Source organism: Fusarium vanettenii (assembly GCF_000151355.1).
Source record: "Fusarium vanettenii 77-13-4 chromosome 2 genomic scaffold NECHAsca_18_chr2_1_0, whole genome shotgun sequence".
NCBI classification, from domain to species: Eukaryota; Fungi; Ascomycota; class Sordariomycetes; order Hypocreales; family Nectriaceae; genus Fusarium; species Fusarium vanettenii.
In genome coordinates, this window is record NW_003315867.1 from 41,709 (window position 1) to 56,304 (window position 14,596).

Genomic DNA, 14,596 nt, shown 5'->3' on the forward strand with positions numbered 1-14,596 from the left:
CAGCCCCGGGCAACGTCGAAGCGGTCTGGTGCTGCTTTTCGATCCTTGGGTCACGTCTCTCATGGCAGGGGGACCTTGAGCATGGGAAGTATATTTGCCCGCAAAGGCGACAGAGAGGCCAAGGCCCCAGGGCTGGTCGGTTCTCTTGATGCTGCGACAGGACTTGGTTATCAAGCGGCAGAGTTGCTGCGGCTTAATACTCCTCTCGACAAACTTGATGGTGGCTAGGTTTGAGCCAAGTATCTCTCTGCCATATGCTGGCTTGACTCGCTCCCGTGTGACCGTTGCCTCTCAAGAAAACTACTCTTTGGAGTCATGGAGATGTTCCCAGACTATCCGCCCCAACTCACCCGGGCCGCTGCCCTGATACCAAAAGGAGACAGTTTTGTTGAAGTCCTTCGACAGCACAGGTATCACTGGCCCCTTAAGCCTGACTGGCTAATGCTCTGCTTTCGGACGCGGTCAATAAGCTCCCCAACGCGCTCGAGTGTTTCAGCCCTGATGATGGACTGAGTAACAATCTTTCACAAACATGTCATGGTAAACCACCCTTTCGTCTCAGGCTCGAGGAATACCTCTAAGATTGAGCTGGTTCCGTCTATGAGTATAACTGTGCTTCTTTTGCTGGGTTATTAAGTCTATTCTTTGGGTATGGAAATAGAGTTAAAATATTTCAACATCCTCAACCCTGCTGACTGAGTTTCCGGGAAAGGACACCGCCCTCATACAAACACTTAGCCATGGGAGCGCCGACATAGCATCGCCGCTTCAAGTCTATCCTTCATACCATGTTGCCATATGCTTGCCCACAGTGCAGACAACCATCACCACTATCCCTTAAAGCGGACCAACATGTATTGACTCCGTGGAATGCTTTTCGATCGTCCAAAACCGGACCTATCCTCGTGAACGTGACAAAGAATTTCATTACGTGACCCCTCGCCCTGACCAGTTTTCTACCGAGATACAAGCAAATCACTCCCTTGCAAAATCCTGCAAAGAAAGAGAAGCCCCCTAACCGACAACCTCCTCGCTCTCCTCGAGCACCTCCTCCACAATCTCCTCGATCACCCGATCCGCCTCTGACGTTGTACCCTCCAGGCTCTTTGTGTAAGCCTCTAGCAGAGGAACATGAGGATCCTTTGGTAGGCCGAGCACCTCACGCTCTTCAAATGTGTCGGCCTCAACCTCCTCGCGCCAGTTGTACCACTCCTGGAGCATGTTGCGGCGGGCCTCCACCACAGCCAAGTCGGCGGACGCGCCACGGTCAGCATCTTCTTGCTCAAAGACGCGGCTGTACTCTCGGAGGTTCTTGCGAACAGCCTTCTGCTCCTCCTTGGTAAGCATGGTCGCTGGCCGGGGGCGCCAAGAGAACTGCTTGAACTTCTCAAGAGGCTCTTCTCGCAAAGCCTCGCCCCTGAAGTCGTAGATGTGATAACCGTTTTCCATCTGAAATACGTTAGCATACTGCTCATCGTTATGAAAATGTGAACCTGTCTTACCGAGTGCTTCCAGGCAGAGGCCCAGGTGGCGACGAATCGGCCTGAAGGGTCCCACTCAACGTCTGTCACGCCGTAGTGGTCGGCAGTGTTCATGTGCTGGAGGTTGGCGGTGAGGTCCTTCTCGGCCTCGGGCTTCTCGCCCTCAAAGTCGAGATCGAAAAAGTCAAGGTCAGAGCTCTGGGTGTTCGCAATGGTGGCAATAACAACAAAGCGACCTCGAGGTGACCAGTAGATGGCGTTGCTATTCTTCTTGTCGAGAGTTCGGAGGTGCTTGAAGTTGCCCACCTGCTGACCCTTGGCCTTCTCGGGGCAGAAGAAGGAAACGGCAGTCTTGGGAGGGACGGCGGTGACACCCACGGGCTCGGTTGTGGTGATGATGGAGAAGCGGTCGCCCTTGGGCTCCCAAGCAAAGTTAATGACGGTATCCTTGATGGTGTCGACAACTTCAACGGGGACACCCTTTTCCTTGACGCGGAAGATCTCAAGAGTGGTGGCCTGAGACTTCTTGGACTTGGAGTGTCGGTCGACCTTGACACAGAGGTAGGCGGCCTCAGATTGCCAGTGGAGCTTGGCGTCGCTGACACTGAAGAGGTTGAGGGATCGGACGACCTGTTTTGAGGGAATACTCATCAATCCGACCTTGGCGGGGTTGCTGCCAATCTCGGGTGTCCAGTAGCAGAACAGCTGCTCGTAGGTCTTGATGCTGTCACGCTTGGGAGTTGCGGGGGCCCAGTCAAAGTCCATAACGCCCTCAATCTTGATCGAGGTCTTGTCGAGGAGGTTCATGCGGGGGAGCTCGTAGACGGAGATGGACTGGCCCTGGGTCAACCGGGCGACGTACTTGTCATCGGCGGACCACTTGAAAGCAGGCCACTGCATCTTGGGTGGCGGCTTGCCCTCCTCGCCCTTGGGGGCATCGAGGTTGGCAAAGGACCGAAGAGGAGTAGCAGTCGCAATGTCCCAGATGACATAGTTCTTGCCGTGGTCGTCAATCGAAAGCGCGGGGTGACCCTCGTCAGGAATCGAGATAGGGCGGTTAGACCAGGTCACGATATACTTCTCACCAGGCGAGAAGGCGACGAGGTTGACGAAAGGGTGGGCAAATCGGGCTTGTCGGGACCAGGACTGTCCGCCCCAGAGCTGAACACCCTGGGCGTGGACAGAGGTCAGGTAGGTACCGAGAGGAGACCACTGAACAAAGGTCTCAGTCCAGTGTTGTCGCTCGACGATGTTCTCGGGCTGGTCCTTCTCGTTGTTCCAGTAGACACCGACGCTTTCGCCTTTGTACATGACAAACTGATCACGGCCTCGACCAGAAGGATCCTTGAGGAACCATCGGAGATGCTCCTTCTCGGTGAACTCGTCAATGTGGGGGGGTTGGTAGGTCTCGTCAACTCGGCCTTCTCGTCCATATCGCTCGATGTCGGTGAACTTGTTGACGCGCAGTGTGTGCTTCTTGTCGAGGGGAACCAGGTCGAGCTGGCGAGTGGCAGCGGCAGCCTCAGCGGGCGAAGAGTACTCAACAAAAGCAAACCTTGACAGAGGGTCAGCATCAAGTCGACGTCCAGCATCCAGCAAGAACCAAGACCACCTACCGAAGAGACTTTCCGTTGTCGCCCATGGGCATGTGAACCAGATCCTCCCGTGTCTTGCCAACTGTGTTGAGCTTCTTCAACAAAAACTTGACGAGCTTGGGCTTCTGCTCCTCCGTGACCTCGGGAAGGCCGTCGATGACGACGAAGCTGTCGTAACCCTGCTCCAGCTGCACCTCGAATCTCTCTCGCAGGTCGGAAATATCAATGTCATCCTCGTTGAACTCGTCATCGTCGAGATCGGCATCGCGGAGGTGGTCGAAGGAGGGCGCCATGATGGGCGATTTTTGGTGGGTTGTTGGAGGGGTGCAAGAAAAAAATGCCCCGCTCTCAGTCGTTTCTGAATGTTTTTCGAGGGTTTTGGAGGGATCGGGCGCCGGGCACGAGGGAAGTAGCAAGACCTATCTGCGCGCGGGAGATATGGCCTTAAAAAGACACGCAGGGTATAAATCTGACCGCGGAGAGTGTCGCTCGGGAACGTGCGGAGTCTTGATGTTGCGGGTGCCAACCTGGTGCAGCATAAATTTGGTGTTCGTTTCTTCCCACAAAGTGTGCGCCGTCGGAGAAGCGATCTTCCTCCGCCGACGATACTCCGACCGCGGGGCAAGTCACGTGGGGGTTCGAGTGGCCCCTTGGTTGGAGGGGCTTGGTGTTTCCATGCCCGCCCATGCTTAGCTGGGAGCTCCAGATAAAAAAAAGGCTGCAACGTTTACCCCAAGGCTGAAGCATTCGACGTTGACGACGACGACAACCCATTTTCATTCCCGACAGGTTTCGCCGTGTGTATAGTCGGATTGCCTGCCCGTCATGGTGAGTATCCGTCTTGTCCGCTTGAGAGCTCCAAGAGCTTCGTGATATGAATGAACATGTGCTAATATGCCCCTCCTAGTCATTCCAACCAACCCAGATTTTTGAGGAGGGTACCACCGAGGAGAAGGGCGAGAATGCGCGTCTCGCTGCCTTTGTCGGCGCCATCGCCGTCGGTGATCTTGTGAAGAGCACTCTTGGTCCCAAGGGTATGGACAAGATCCTTCAGTCAGCGTATGTTGCGCCAACCTTGTGCCCGCACACCCCCTTTTGACACCATGTTAGCTCCACCGCCGAAATCATGGTTACCAACGACGGTGCCACCATCCTCAAGTCGATCGCCCTCGATAACGCCGCCGCAAAGGTTCTGGTCAACATTTCAAAGGTTCAGGATGATGAAGTGGGCGACGGAACCACCTCGGTTGCTGTTCTTGCCGCCGAGTTGCTGAGGGAGGCGGAGAAGCTGGTTGACAAGAAGATCCACCCCCAGACCATCATCGAGGGTTACCGGATAGCTAGCCACGCGGCGCTCAAGGCGCTCGAGGAGTCGGCAGTCGACCATAGCAAGAGCCCCGAGGCTTTCCGAAACGACCTTCTCGCGATCGCCCGAACAACCCTCAGCTCCAAGGTCCTCGCCCAGGACCGGGATCAGTTCGCCGAGTTGGCTGTCGATGCCGTCCTCCGACTCAAGACCACCGACCTCAACCACATTCAGATCATCAAGAAGAGCGGAGGCAAGCTTAGCGACTCATACCTCGACGAGGGCTTCATCCTCGACAAGAAGATTGGTGTCAACCAGCCCAAGCGGCTGGAGAAGGCCAAGATCCTAGTGGCCAACACCTCCATGGATACCGACAAGGTCAAGATCTTTGGCGCACGCGTCAAGGTTGGCTCAACGAGCAAGCTGGCCGAGCTGGAAAAGGCCGAGAAGGAGAAGATGAAGGCCAAGGTGGAAAAGATCAAGGCACATGGCATCAACTGCTTCATTAACCGACAACTCATCTACAACTGGCCCGAGCAGCTTTTCACTGATGCCGGCATTATGTCGATTGAGCATGCCGACTTTGATGGTATTGAGCGCCTGGCTCTGGTGACCGGCGGTGAGATCGCCTCGACATTTGACCACCCCGACCAGGTCAAGCTTGGTCATTGCGACGTGATTGAGGAGGTTATCATTGGTGAGGACACTCTTATCAAGTTCTCGGGTGTGTCAGCAGGTGAGGCTTGCACGATCGTGCTTCGAGGTGCCACAGAACAGCTGCTCGACGAGGCTGAGCGAAGTCTGCACGATGCCCTGGCCGTCCTGTCCCAGACTGTCAAGGAGCCCCGAACTACTCTGGGCGGTGGCTGTGCCGAGATGCTTATGGCCAAGGCTGTGGAGGGTGCTGCTACCCGTGTTGAGGGCAAGCGACAACTGGCTGTCTCTAGCTTCGCCGTGGCTCTGCGACAACTACCTACTATCCTGGCCGACAACGCTGGTCTCGACTCTGGTGACCTTGTCGCGAGGTTGCGCAAGGCCCTTTACGATGGTCTTACTACCTACGGTCTTGACTTGATGACCCCTGGTGGCGGCATTGCTGATATGCGAGATCTCGGTGTTATTGAGAGCTACAAGCTGAAGAAGGCTGTGGTGTCCTCAGCCAGCGAGGCTGCAGAGGTAAGATACGGTCACTGTATATTGTCAAGGCGCTGCTAACAATCCAACCCAGCTTCTCCTCCGAGTTGACGACATCATCCGGGCAGCTCCTCGTCGACGAGAGCGCATGTGAGGCCATGCTCGAGTAGCTGGTGAGGACGAGTCATATGTGCATGGACCATGATGATCTGTAATGATACCATAGATGCGGTGGCGGCATGGAAATACAAAAAAGGACCATTGTGGGAGAGCTCTTTGCCCTATGATGAACCTTGCCTTGAATGATCTCTGCCTCTATCTGCCTAACCTGGAGTGACTGTTAAACAATGCTTTTGAACAATGGTATGACGTCTTTGTTCCCGTTTGGGAGTATTATTTTGATGTGCCAGTGTCAACAGCTGGCAGCCCCTGATGGTTAATACATCTCCGCCAACCTCACTTTCTTCTTACTTGGTATTCCCGATTGGGTGATTTATCAACCGATTTGCTCTGTCCAAAAGTAGATGTCTTATTGTTCTTGTTTGTGTCCGTTTATTCGAGGTCTCTCTGCCTGCGCATTCACTTCAGCCCCCCGCACATTCACTCACCTCCCCTTTCATCTTCAACAACATCATCAGTTCTTCGTGGCATTCCTGCAACGCACTTCATCCAACCATCACTCTCGAGATAATCTGCGACTTTGACTGCTTCGTTTCTACGTCCCTTCCGACTCTTATCATCCTTCTTCACCTCACATCTTCAAGGACTTCGTCTTTATACTCATCTCGCCGCTCCGCAAGGCATCAGTCTCCGTGTCTGATACCTCTTCGAACCGCATCTCTTCATCGCTCTTGAGCGAAAGGGAAGATATTGCGACGATGGGGCAACGAAAGATAACCGACATGTTTTCCTCTTCACCACCCAAGGGGCCTTCGGGCCAGCGGTCAACCGTCCGTAATCTGCAACCAGCAACGCCCTCGCGTAGTGGCGCGAATGTATCGCAGCCCAACCATTCTGGTAAGTGTCTCTCACAGCTCAGATTACACCAATAGCTTTCGACTGACACTCTGCGCAGAACCAACAATGAGCACTGCAACTCAACTTACCCCTTCCCGAGCAACCCAGCTGGCTCAGGCTGGCTCCCCCAATACCCCTTTCGGCATTTCATCAGACTCTGAAAGCTCCGGGTCCGATTTCTGCGAGATTCAGCATGTTCAACCTTCTCCCAACAGAAAGCGCAATCTCCCCGCGGCGGACCAGCGAGTCCAGCCCAGCAAGAAAGCAAAGACCAAGCAAGCGCCTCCGGAGACTTGTGCTTCTGTCAACAACACCAAACCGACCCCCCAAGCCTCCTCTGGCCCTTCGCGTGCTCCGCCTCAACCCGCTTCGAGCGCCGCAGCTTCAACCCGCAGCAGCTCGGTGTCCTCAAAGGCCAAACCTGCCGTCAAAGCCAAGCTTCTCCCTCAGCCGGACAACAGCTCCGACTGCTTCATTGAAAAGGTCCTTCCTTCGCCAAAGCGACGCCAAGAGACTCAGCCTCAGTCCAGCAAGAGAAGACGCATCGACCGCGCCGGCAACGCTTCGGCCCTTGTCGGCGAACGGAACGGCCAGGACTCTGAGTGCGAGATTGTTCACATCAAGCCATCGCCCAATCGCCTGTCCTTGACCATGCTCACTTCTACCGACAGCGATGCTGATGATGAGCGCCCAGCCGGTGTTGGGCCTCGGGTCCCAAGAAAGATCGCAACCCCAAGAAAGGGACGCGCTCTTCCGCTGAAGCCAGCCGATAACCGTCCTGCGATGAAGGAACCAGCTGCCACGCCATCTCCCGTCCCCAGTCGAGTTGATCAGAGCATCGTCATTGATCTCTCTCAGTTGATCACATCTGATTCCGACTCGTCTGTCGTTGAGACCTCGCACTCTACAGCTCAGGTCACGCAGCCTCGTTCTGCACAGGGAGAGCCCACTGCTCAGAGCAACCATGGCACCGCGACAGAGGTTGCCCCATCTCCTGAGAACTCCCAGTCTCAGCACCAGTCGGACCCTGAGTCGGATGACATCACGGGCAAACTGATGGACTATCTTGATAGTCAGCTAGAGGCAATGAAGAAGGAGAAGGAAGCCTCGCCAAGCTCTGGTGAGGAGCCATTGTCCACCGCCCCCGAGCACCTCTCCAAGGTCGAGCCCCAAGAGGACTCTCGCGCGATCAAGAAGGAGATCGGTTCTGGTGCCGAAGGCTCTGACGATGATCATGATGATGATGAGGGTGGTGATGACCATATTGATGATCATGATGATGAGGATAGTCCTACCCTGGTCAAGATGGAGGACGCCGCCGACTCTGATTCTTCCGGGCCGTTCATGTCATCTCCGCCTGTCTCGTACCAACTTCCGCCTACTGAGGAAGACTCTCCGAAGCCGGTCAAGAGGGAGCCCGAGACTGAAGCCGAAGACGAGTCCGACACCGGAGATTTCAATGATGAGACGCTCAACACCTCAGTCTCCAGCTTCAACGAGCGCCTTGCTACGTCGTACAAGCTTCAGCCCGTGTACAGTGGCGACAGGCTCTCCGAGACCAACGAGCCCGGAACTCCTGGATCTTTCCAGCCTCATCACCGAGACTCACTCATCGGCCTCAAGAGCATTCTCAAGAGATCCCAGACGTCTCCGGCGCGCGCGAGTGGCGACAACCCCGAGTATTCCTCTTCCCCCAGCGTTTCGCCCCCTTCACGATCTAGACGTGTCAGTTCGTCCCCAACTGAGCGCATCCAGGGCAGCAAGAAGCAAGCCAAGGCTCTTCGGCCCTCTTCTCGCAAGGTTTCATAGAATGAGCCTCGAACGGGACCAACCCGGCACCGAAAGTCCCCTGCGTCGAAGCTTGCAACAGTCGCCAGTGCTATCAAGAAGCAACTACCTTCCAAGGCTTTCATTCGAGTCAGAAGCTGGCTCCCCCCTCGGCCCAACGTCACCAAGCGAGCCAAGACTCCCTCCCCGAAGCGACCTCGAGGATGGAGACTTCAGAGTAAGTGGCAGAGTCCCCAGAAAACAACTTACGCTGACATTGAATCCAGAGAAGCAATTGACCCCGTTGGTCCCGATCCCACCAGCCAGCCTGGAACGTGACAGTGATGGTTCAACCTCGAGCCAGGAGACTCCTTCAAAGCCCCCAGCCAAGCGACCCGCCGCTGCAGTGCAACAGCCTACTCAAGCTGTTACCCACCACGAGACATCGAACGTTGGAGCATCCGAGGATGCGCGGAAGATATCCGAGAAGACTCAGAACAAGGCCGCTAAGAAAAAGCAACTCAAGCCCATCACCCACAGCAGCTTGGTCAAACCACCCCGAGAGATCAAGCCAGCGATCATCCGAGACGGTGTTTCGGAGCACGCAATCAAGCCAACGGTCGCACGCTTCGAGAAGAAGATGGCCGAAGGCAAAGGGTTCACCTACAACAAGACGGACAGCTCTAACACCAAGTACAACTGGGAGGTCGACTGGGGCACGCCTCTTCCTCATACGGAGCGCACTTCACGGGCCTTGGCCGCGGAACTGGAGGAACGTGGCATCAAGACCGATCGACAATACGCCAACTTTTGGTACAACCTCACGATGAAGTACTCCAAGCTCGCCGGTTCGCCCGTGCCGCTCTTCACCGCCAAGAAGAAGGCCCTCGAGGACGTCGTCGAGGAGGCGTTGCAGAACGAGAAGCGCAGAAAGCGTAAGGCGCGCAAAGCAGAGAAGAAGAAGCAACAACAGGAGAAGAAGAAGCAACCTCAAGGAATCGAGGCACTCCTCCTCAGTGGAGCCGACGAGGCCGACGAGGCCGGCGAGGAGAGCAACTCGGATGAGTCGGTTGACATGGAGGCTCTCATTGCCAAGATGAAAGCTGACGAGCAGAAGCAGAGGATGCTAACTGGGGTTGGAACGAGCTGCGGATATCTCAAGAAGTGAACAAGTATTGGAGGCACGGGGATATGGATCCATATGTACCAAGTGAGCAACGGATGGATGAAGTCACTATGGAAGATGTTTTGGAAGGGATGATACTTGCTGGCCAAGTAAACCCTTGCTGGCCAAGGGGAGCAATGACCTTATATGAGACAGAGGCTCAAGGACCAATGTTGTTAGTTCGAGTCCATAGGCGCAGAGGCCAGAGAGAGGCTCGTAGGGCTCACAATGAAATGCGATAAAATGGACCCCCGAGATTGCTTGTTTACAATGCCAAGTTTCCACCATCAAAGACTTGATCAAGATGGACAATGGACGATGCGAGGCGTGATTGGCTGAGGCTGGTTATTAGCCGCGCATATGCGGCCGAGATTACGAGCGACAGGGGGGCCGGGGATGGTGTTGACACTGTACAAGCCATATTCCTGGCGTGGGCTTACACAGTGAATCTCGAAGCAGGACTGTGTGACCCTCCTGCTTCCCCTGGCATGGCTTGGCCCCCCGATAAGGTCATGCCACACCACAATCAAGGATGCCACACGGCACAGAACTGTGCTGCTGCTAGCGGAGATTGTACCTGGGGGAACTTTTGCATGGGGAGAAGAGAATCAATGTTGACAGGACTTTATCAGTACGTGTAAAGGAACATGGCACATAGGCCAAGGCATCATTTACCCAGCTCTCTTCTTAATCGCCATTGACTTTACCACAAGAAATAATTAAACATCAGGGCTTGTCACCCAATAGGCGGGGACAAGACACACTAACAGTAGCGCCAAAAGCCATGCCATCAAAGGCAAGTCACTCCGCGTCTGTTTTTGTATGCAGAGATACATGCCTTTGATCCATTTTTCTACTGCATGCTGCGGGTGGGCGTTGGATCAATCACCTCCTTTGCGTAGGTTGGCGTCGTCTCCCGCTCAAGGTCTCCTTTGCGATCGTCATCCACTTCCCGGTTTAAACCTGCCTCTTGCTTGTTGCTTTCGCGGTTTTTCCTTGATCTCGCTCGTTTCTTCTCTTTTCTTGGTCGTCCTTCTGCTTATTGCCGACACCAACTCTCGCTTCTTTCTTCACCTCTAACCCCCCAAATCACTCTACTTTCTTGTTAATCTCCCTCTATTTTGGACACGAAACCTTCGCCCGGCGCCTAATTTAATATCTCCTTATCCCGGCCGCGACCGCTAGACGCCCTCTGGGTTGCGAAAACCCATCCCCCGTGCCTCCCCGTCCTTCGTTATGGGAGTGCCCCTCTGAGCTCGTCGACCCCAGTCCATCGTTGATCGATTGAGTTATACCGCTCTTCCCGGCATAACAGCCTTCAATCTCGGGCCCGCCCCTTTCGCTTCGCACCCTCGCTTCCTCATCTCCCTTTTTCGCTCCAGACCTGCCTAGTACAGGCTCTCCTGGCCCGGTCGTTTGGGTGTGGACTCGAACCCTGGCAATCTTGAAACCGCTCCTTCAGCCCCATACTCAGCATAGCAACACCGACACAGCTGGAGCCAAGCATAGCCCAGCTCGGTCCATCCGAACAAAAACAGAGGCGAGGCCGCCCGACAGAGGGAACCAAACGACGTCAACCGCATTCACGAGACGCAAGAGTCGAGACGAGCCCCCGAGCGTGATAGACAGCCGATCAACAGACGAGACACCATCCGAGTTTAGATCGCCCACCGGTTCGCAGCGCAGGCGAGGAGAGAGTCTTCTCGTCCATACAAACTCTTGCTTCCCCCCTGCGATGCGACAATGATCCGCACCCTCGATATCGGCAGTGTTCTCCCCAGCCCCGACTCTCCGCCAGGGATGACGGCCTCCAAGAGCTCCAAATCGTCGTCTTTCCAGTCCTTCAGCAGCGACGATGGCAGTGTTTTGGCCGACGTTGGTCATTTTGAGGAGATTGGACTCGATGACGACACCGTAACCCTCAAGAGTCCATCCCAGGTCGACATCCGTCCCAGTCACTCCAAAGCTCCCTCGAGTCGAACTCTTGCGGCTGGCAAAACGGCTTCCAAGGCTCGACCGCCATTTCCGAGTCTCCAGACCAATGTTTACACCACCAACCCGCGCAGCACCAACCTGAGCTCATTGACAGAGCCCCCCTCGGCCACGCGCTCCAAGCAGTTGACAAGTCCATCATCTGCCTCTCTCCCCTTTCCTCGACGACACCGAAGTCCCAGCCCCGGGTATTCCCTCAACCCGAGAGATCCGAGTCTCCCCCCAAAGCCCCGTCGAGGCAGCTGGCAAACCGGCCGCGAGCGCAAGTCGTTTACCGATCTCGAGCGAGAATGCGACGAAGACGATGGCGATGATATCCCCGATGGCCTTGTCCTCGACAACGTGCCTCTCTCTCCTCGTCCACCTCAGGAGCGCACACCCAGTCGCCCGTCTTCAGTATCACCCTCTCCCGACCGAGCCCCCAAGGAACGCGTTCGAAGCGTTGGCAATGGAACGCCTGCTGTTGCTCAAGCGCAAGGGTCTCTTCGATCGCCAACCTGGAAGACCGACGGAGCTCGCAGCCCAGTCAAAACTCGGGCACACAGCTGGAACGCGGCGCTCGCCGACCTGAATGCCGAGGCCAAGACTCTGACGGAAAAGCTCGAGGAACACGCCGGGGAGATGGAGGAACAGCAGGCAAAGCGTCCTGCAGGTCAGCGCCCCAACACCTGGAACTCGTCTCGATCTGTCGATACCTCGTATGAGAAGAAGCAGCGCATAAAATCCACGCCAGAGCTGCCGCCCCTGCGCAAGTCCAACATCATGATTGACCCTCTACCCATCTCGAAGGAGAAGGAAGCTGTTCTCAGCCGAACACGTCCCTCTTGGCTGCCGCCCAAGGATCCAGCAGAGGAGCGCCGACATCTCAAGGAGTATCAGAAGATGATGGCAGCGAGCGCCAAGGCTGATGAGCGACGTGAAGCCTCCCGCAGAGCCAAGATTGAAGGACGGGACAGCGCCGCCGACAACCTGATGCACATTTGGGAGAAGGATGTCCTACCACGATGGAACGACGCTATTCGAGAACGCAGGACGAGAGAACTCTGGTGGAAGGGCATTGCGCCTCGCAGCAGAGGAGCCGTCTGGACGCGAGCAATCGGCAACGAGCTGGGTCTGTCAGAAGCCTCTTTCCAGGCAGCTCTTGCGAGAGCCCAAGAGGTAGAGGCCAGAGTCAAAGACGACAAGGGCGATGCCGAGGATGTGAAGAGAGCAAAGTGGTTTCAAGAAATTCGAAAGGACGCAGCCAGCAAGACGTGGGAGGACCTCCGCATCTTCGAGGTGGAGGGCCCTCTGCACCAGAGTCTTGTCGACGTACTGAGCGCGTATGCCATGTACAGGAGTGACATTGGCTACGTCCGGGGTTGTAATGTGAGTATGACAAGCCACTGTGTGCCACTCGAGATGCTAACCAAGTCCGTCAGACAATCGCCGCGTTGCTACTCCTGAACCTGCCCAACGCTGGGTCTGCATTCGTCGCACTCGCCAATGTCCTCAACCGGCCATTGCCCCTCTCATTCTACGCCTGTGACCTTGGCGCACAAGCCTCAGCGTTCAACTTGGTGCTCCAAACGCTGTCTCTGAAGTCGGCCCCTCTGCACGAACACCTCACCAAGAAGGTCCAAGACGTCAACCTAGAGGAATCTCTATCGTCAATCTTGACTGGAATGTTTACGGGACATCTCGCCATTGACGAAGCGGCGCGATTATGGGATGTATATGTCTTTGAAGGCGACGCGCTCCTTATACGTGCCGCCGTGGCTTTGTTACTCAGCAGAGAAATGACTCTTCTCGGCGCAAAGACGGCCGACGAGATCAAGGCGATTCTATCTGTAAGGAACGCCAAGGTGTCATCAGTAAGACTTGCTGGCGAGGTCGGCGCCGAGGACAAGTTCATGATCTCGGTCCGCGAGGCCGGCAAAGCCTAAGGATTTATTGATGGGAACAAGGACAAAGATGGCTGAGACTCACGTCTCAACATGTACATTTTGGAATAGATGGGGACATACGCGGCTCCATTTCACGGCGTTTTCTACACGGGTGGCATTTTGGACATATGGGGTGGAGCGAATATTGCGGAGGACATTTTTGTGAATGTCTGGGGATGACAACAGCCTGTGGAGGCCCATAGAGCGGTGCTTATCTTCGTAATTACCGTCATCCATGAATTGGATAGACGAGGTTCTGAATTATATGATTTTGATGATCAAGAGTTGATTCTGGAAAATGGGGATATGTGAGCTGGCAACTTGACAACATGGGAGGGTTGGTGCCAGATAAAGACAAGCAAACGCCCTATAGATTCAACAAACTCTGGGTTTGTCGTTTGAGGAGCTGATGATGGTTCCCGTGGTCCGAAGTCGGTCACAAGCCTCCGGAATCCGGGCCGACATCAGAGCTGAGTGCAGGGTAAGCGCTGAGAGCGGTTGATCCATGATGGTATCTTGCTTTATGAAACGAGGTTTAAATGGTGTCAGAAGCTGTCAAATCTAGGGATATGACTTGTAGTTCTTGTCGATTTTTGGAGTAGTTGGTATCATGACATGAGTCTGCTTTGTATGGGTGCCATGTTTGATGAGGGCGCAGACATTGAGCGTATTCACTCGGGAACACCACATATGTTTATTTGCAAGTTCGGTAGATTTTTATTGACACTCATTGAGCACTTGCTATATTACAATGGCAGCTCCAGAGGAAAATAAACAGTCTCACATAAGGCAAATATCATACGCCAAGTCATCTCAAACAAGCGCCTATCCCTTTATCCCCGCCAGATTAAGTCCATCAGTGGTGTCGTGATAAAGCTCAGCTCCGTCACTTGAACGCTACCATTGACGCAATTCCCTCCAGCCACCAGCGAGTGCCTCGGCCCTTTATATCATATCAATTAGTACCAATCCGAGACATCAAGCCATGGCGTTGCAGCATGCATTAGCATGACGCTGTGAAACCACCAGGAGCAACCTCTTCCCTCTGTTTCGCGCTCCGGCCATGTTGACCCAGCCTCGTCACGTGATCACAACCAACTTCTGACCCCTCGCCGCTGACCACCAGTTCTGAGGGAGCAGACAAAAACATCCAAACACCGCCGCCCAACAATTCTCTCCACCTCACTTATACGAGGCCCAACCCGCCCACTATT

General features: G+C 54.9%; 4 protein-coding genes across 4 annotated transcripts; 3 read left to right on the plus strand and 1 right to left on the minus strand.

Annotated features, from left to right (window-relative positions):
* Positions 1 to 859: 859 nt before the first annotated feature.
* NECHADRAFT_99053 (uncharacterized protein) lies at positions 860 to 3,369 on the minus strand (the record flags this gene model as incomplete). The annotated part of the gene is made up of 3 exons (XM_003046229.1): positions 860 to 1,449; positions 1,503 to 3,036; positions 3,098 to 3,369. 3 exons carry the CDS (start codon positions 3,367 to 3,369, stop codon positions 1,015 to 1,017), a joined length of 2,241 nt encoding a protein of 746 aa, XP_003046275.1. The 3' UTR covers positions 860 to 1,014.
* A 447-nt stretch (positions 3,370 to 3,816) lies between these two features.
* Positions 3,817 to 5,795, plus strand: NECHADRAFT_57766 (uncharacterized protein). The gene is made up of 4 exons (XM_003045652.1): positions 3,817 to 3,904; positions 3,984 to 4,135; positions 4,187 to 5,558; positions 5,611 to 5,795. Exons 1-4 carry the CDS (start codon positions 3,902 to 3,904, stop codon positions 5,668 to 5,670), a joined length of 1,587 nt encoding a protein of 528 aa, XP_003045698.1. The 5' UTR covers positions 3,817 to 3,901; the 3' UTR covers positions 5,671 to 5,795.
* A 623-nt stretch (positions 5,796 to 6,418) lies between these two features.
* Positions 6,419 to 9,468, plus strand: NECHADRAFT_75826 (uncharacterized protein; the record flags this gene model as incomplete). Its single annotated transcript, XM_003045653.1, has 4 exons — positions 6,419 to 6,533; positions 6,592 to 8,258; positions 8,343 to 8,538; positions 8,588 to 9,468. The coding sequence occupies 4 exons, from the start codon at positions 6,419 to 6,421 to the stop codon at positions 9,466 to 9,468; spliced, it is 2,859 nt and encodes a 952-aa protein (XP_003045699.1).
* Positions 9,469 to 11,208: 1,740 nt separating this feature from the next.
* Positions 11,209 to 13,382, plus strand: NECHADRAFT_66000 (uncharacterized protein; the record flags this gene model as incomplete). The annotated part of the gene is made up of 2 exons (XM_003045654.1): positions 11,209 to 12,825; positions 12,879 to 13,382. 2 exons carry the CDS (start codon positions 11,209 to 11,211, stop codon positions 13,380 to 13,382), a joined length of 2,121 nt encoding a protein of 706 aa, XP_003045700.1.
* Positions 13,383 to 14,596: the final 1,214 nt, after the last annotated feature.

Bases quoted from the DNA above. Each gene is read 5' to 3' on its own strand.
- NECHADRAFT_57766 (XM_003045652.1), top strand. The intron at 4,136-4,186 runs GTATGTTGCGCC...ACACCATGTTAG, and splicing joins GACAAGATCCTTCAGTCAGC to CTCCACCGCCGAAATCATGG. The intron at 5,559-5,610 runs GTAAGATACGGT...AATCCAACCCAG, and splicing joins CAGCCAGCGAGGCTGCAGAG to CTTCTCCTCCGAGTTGACGA.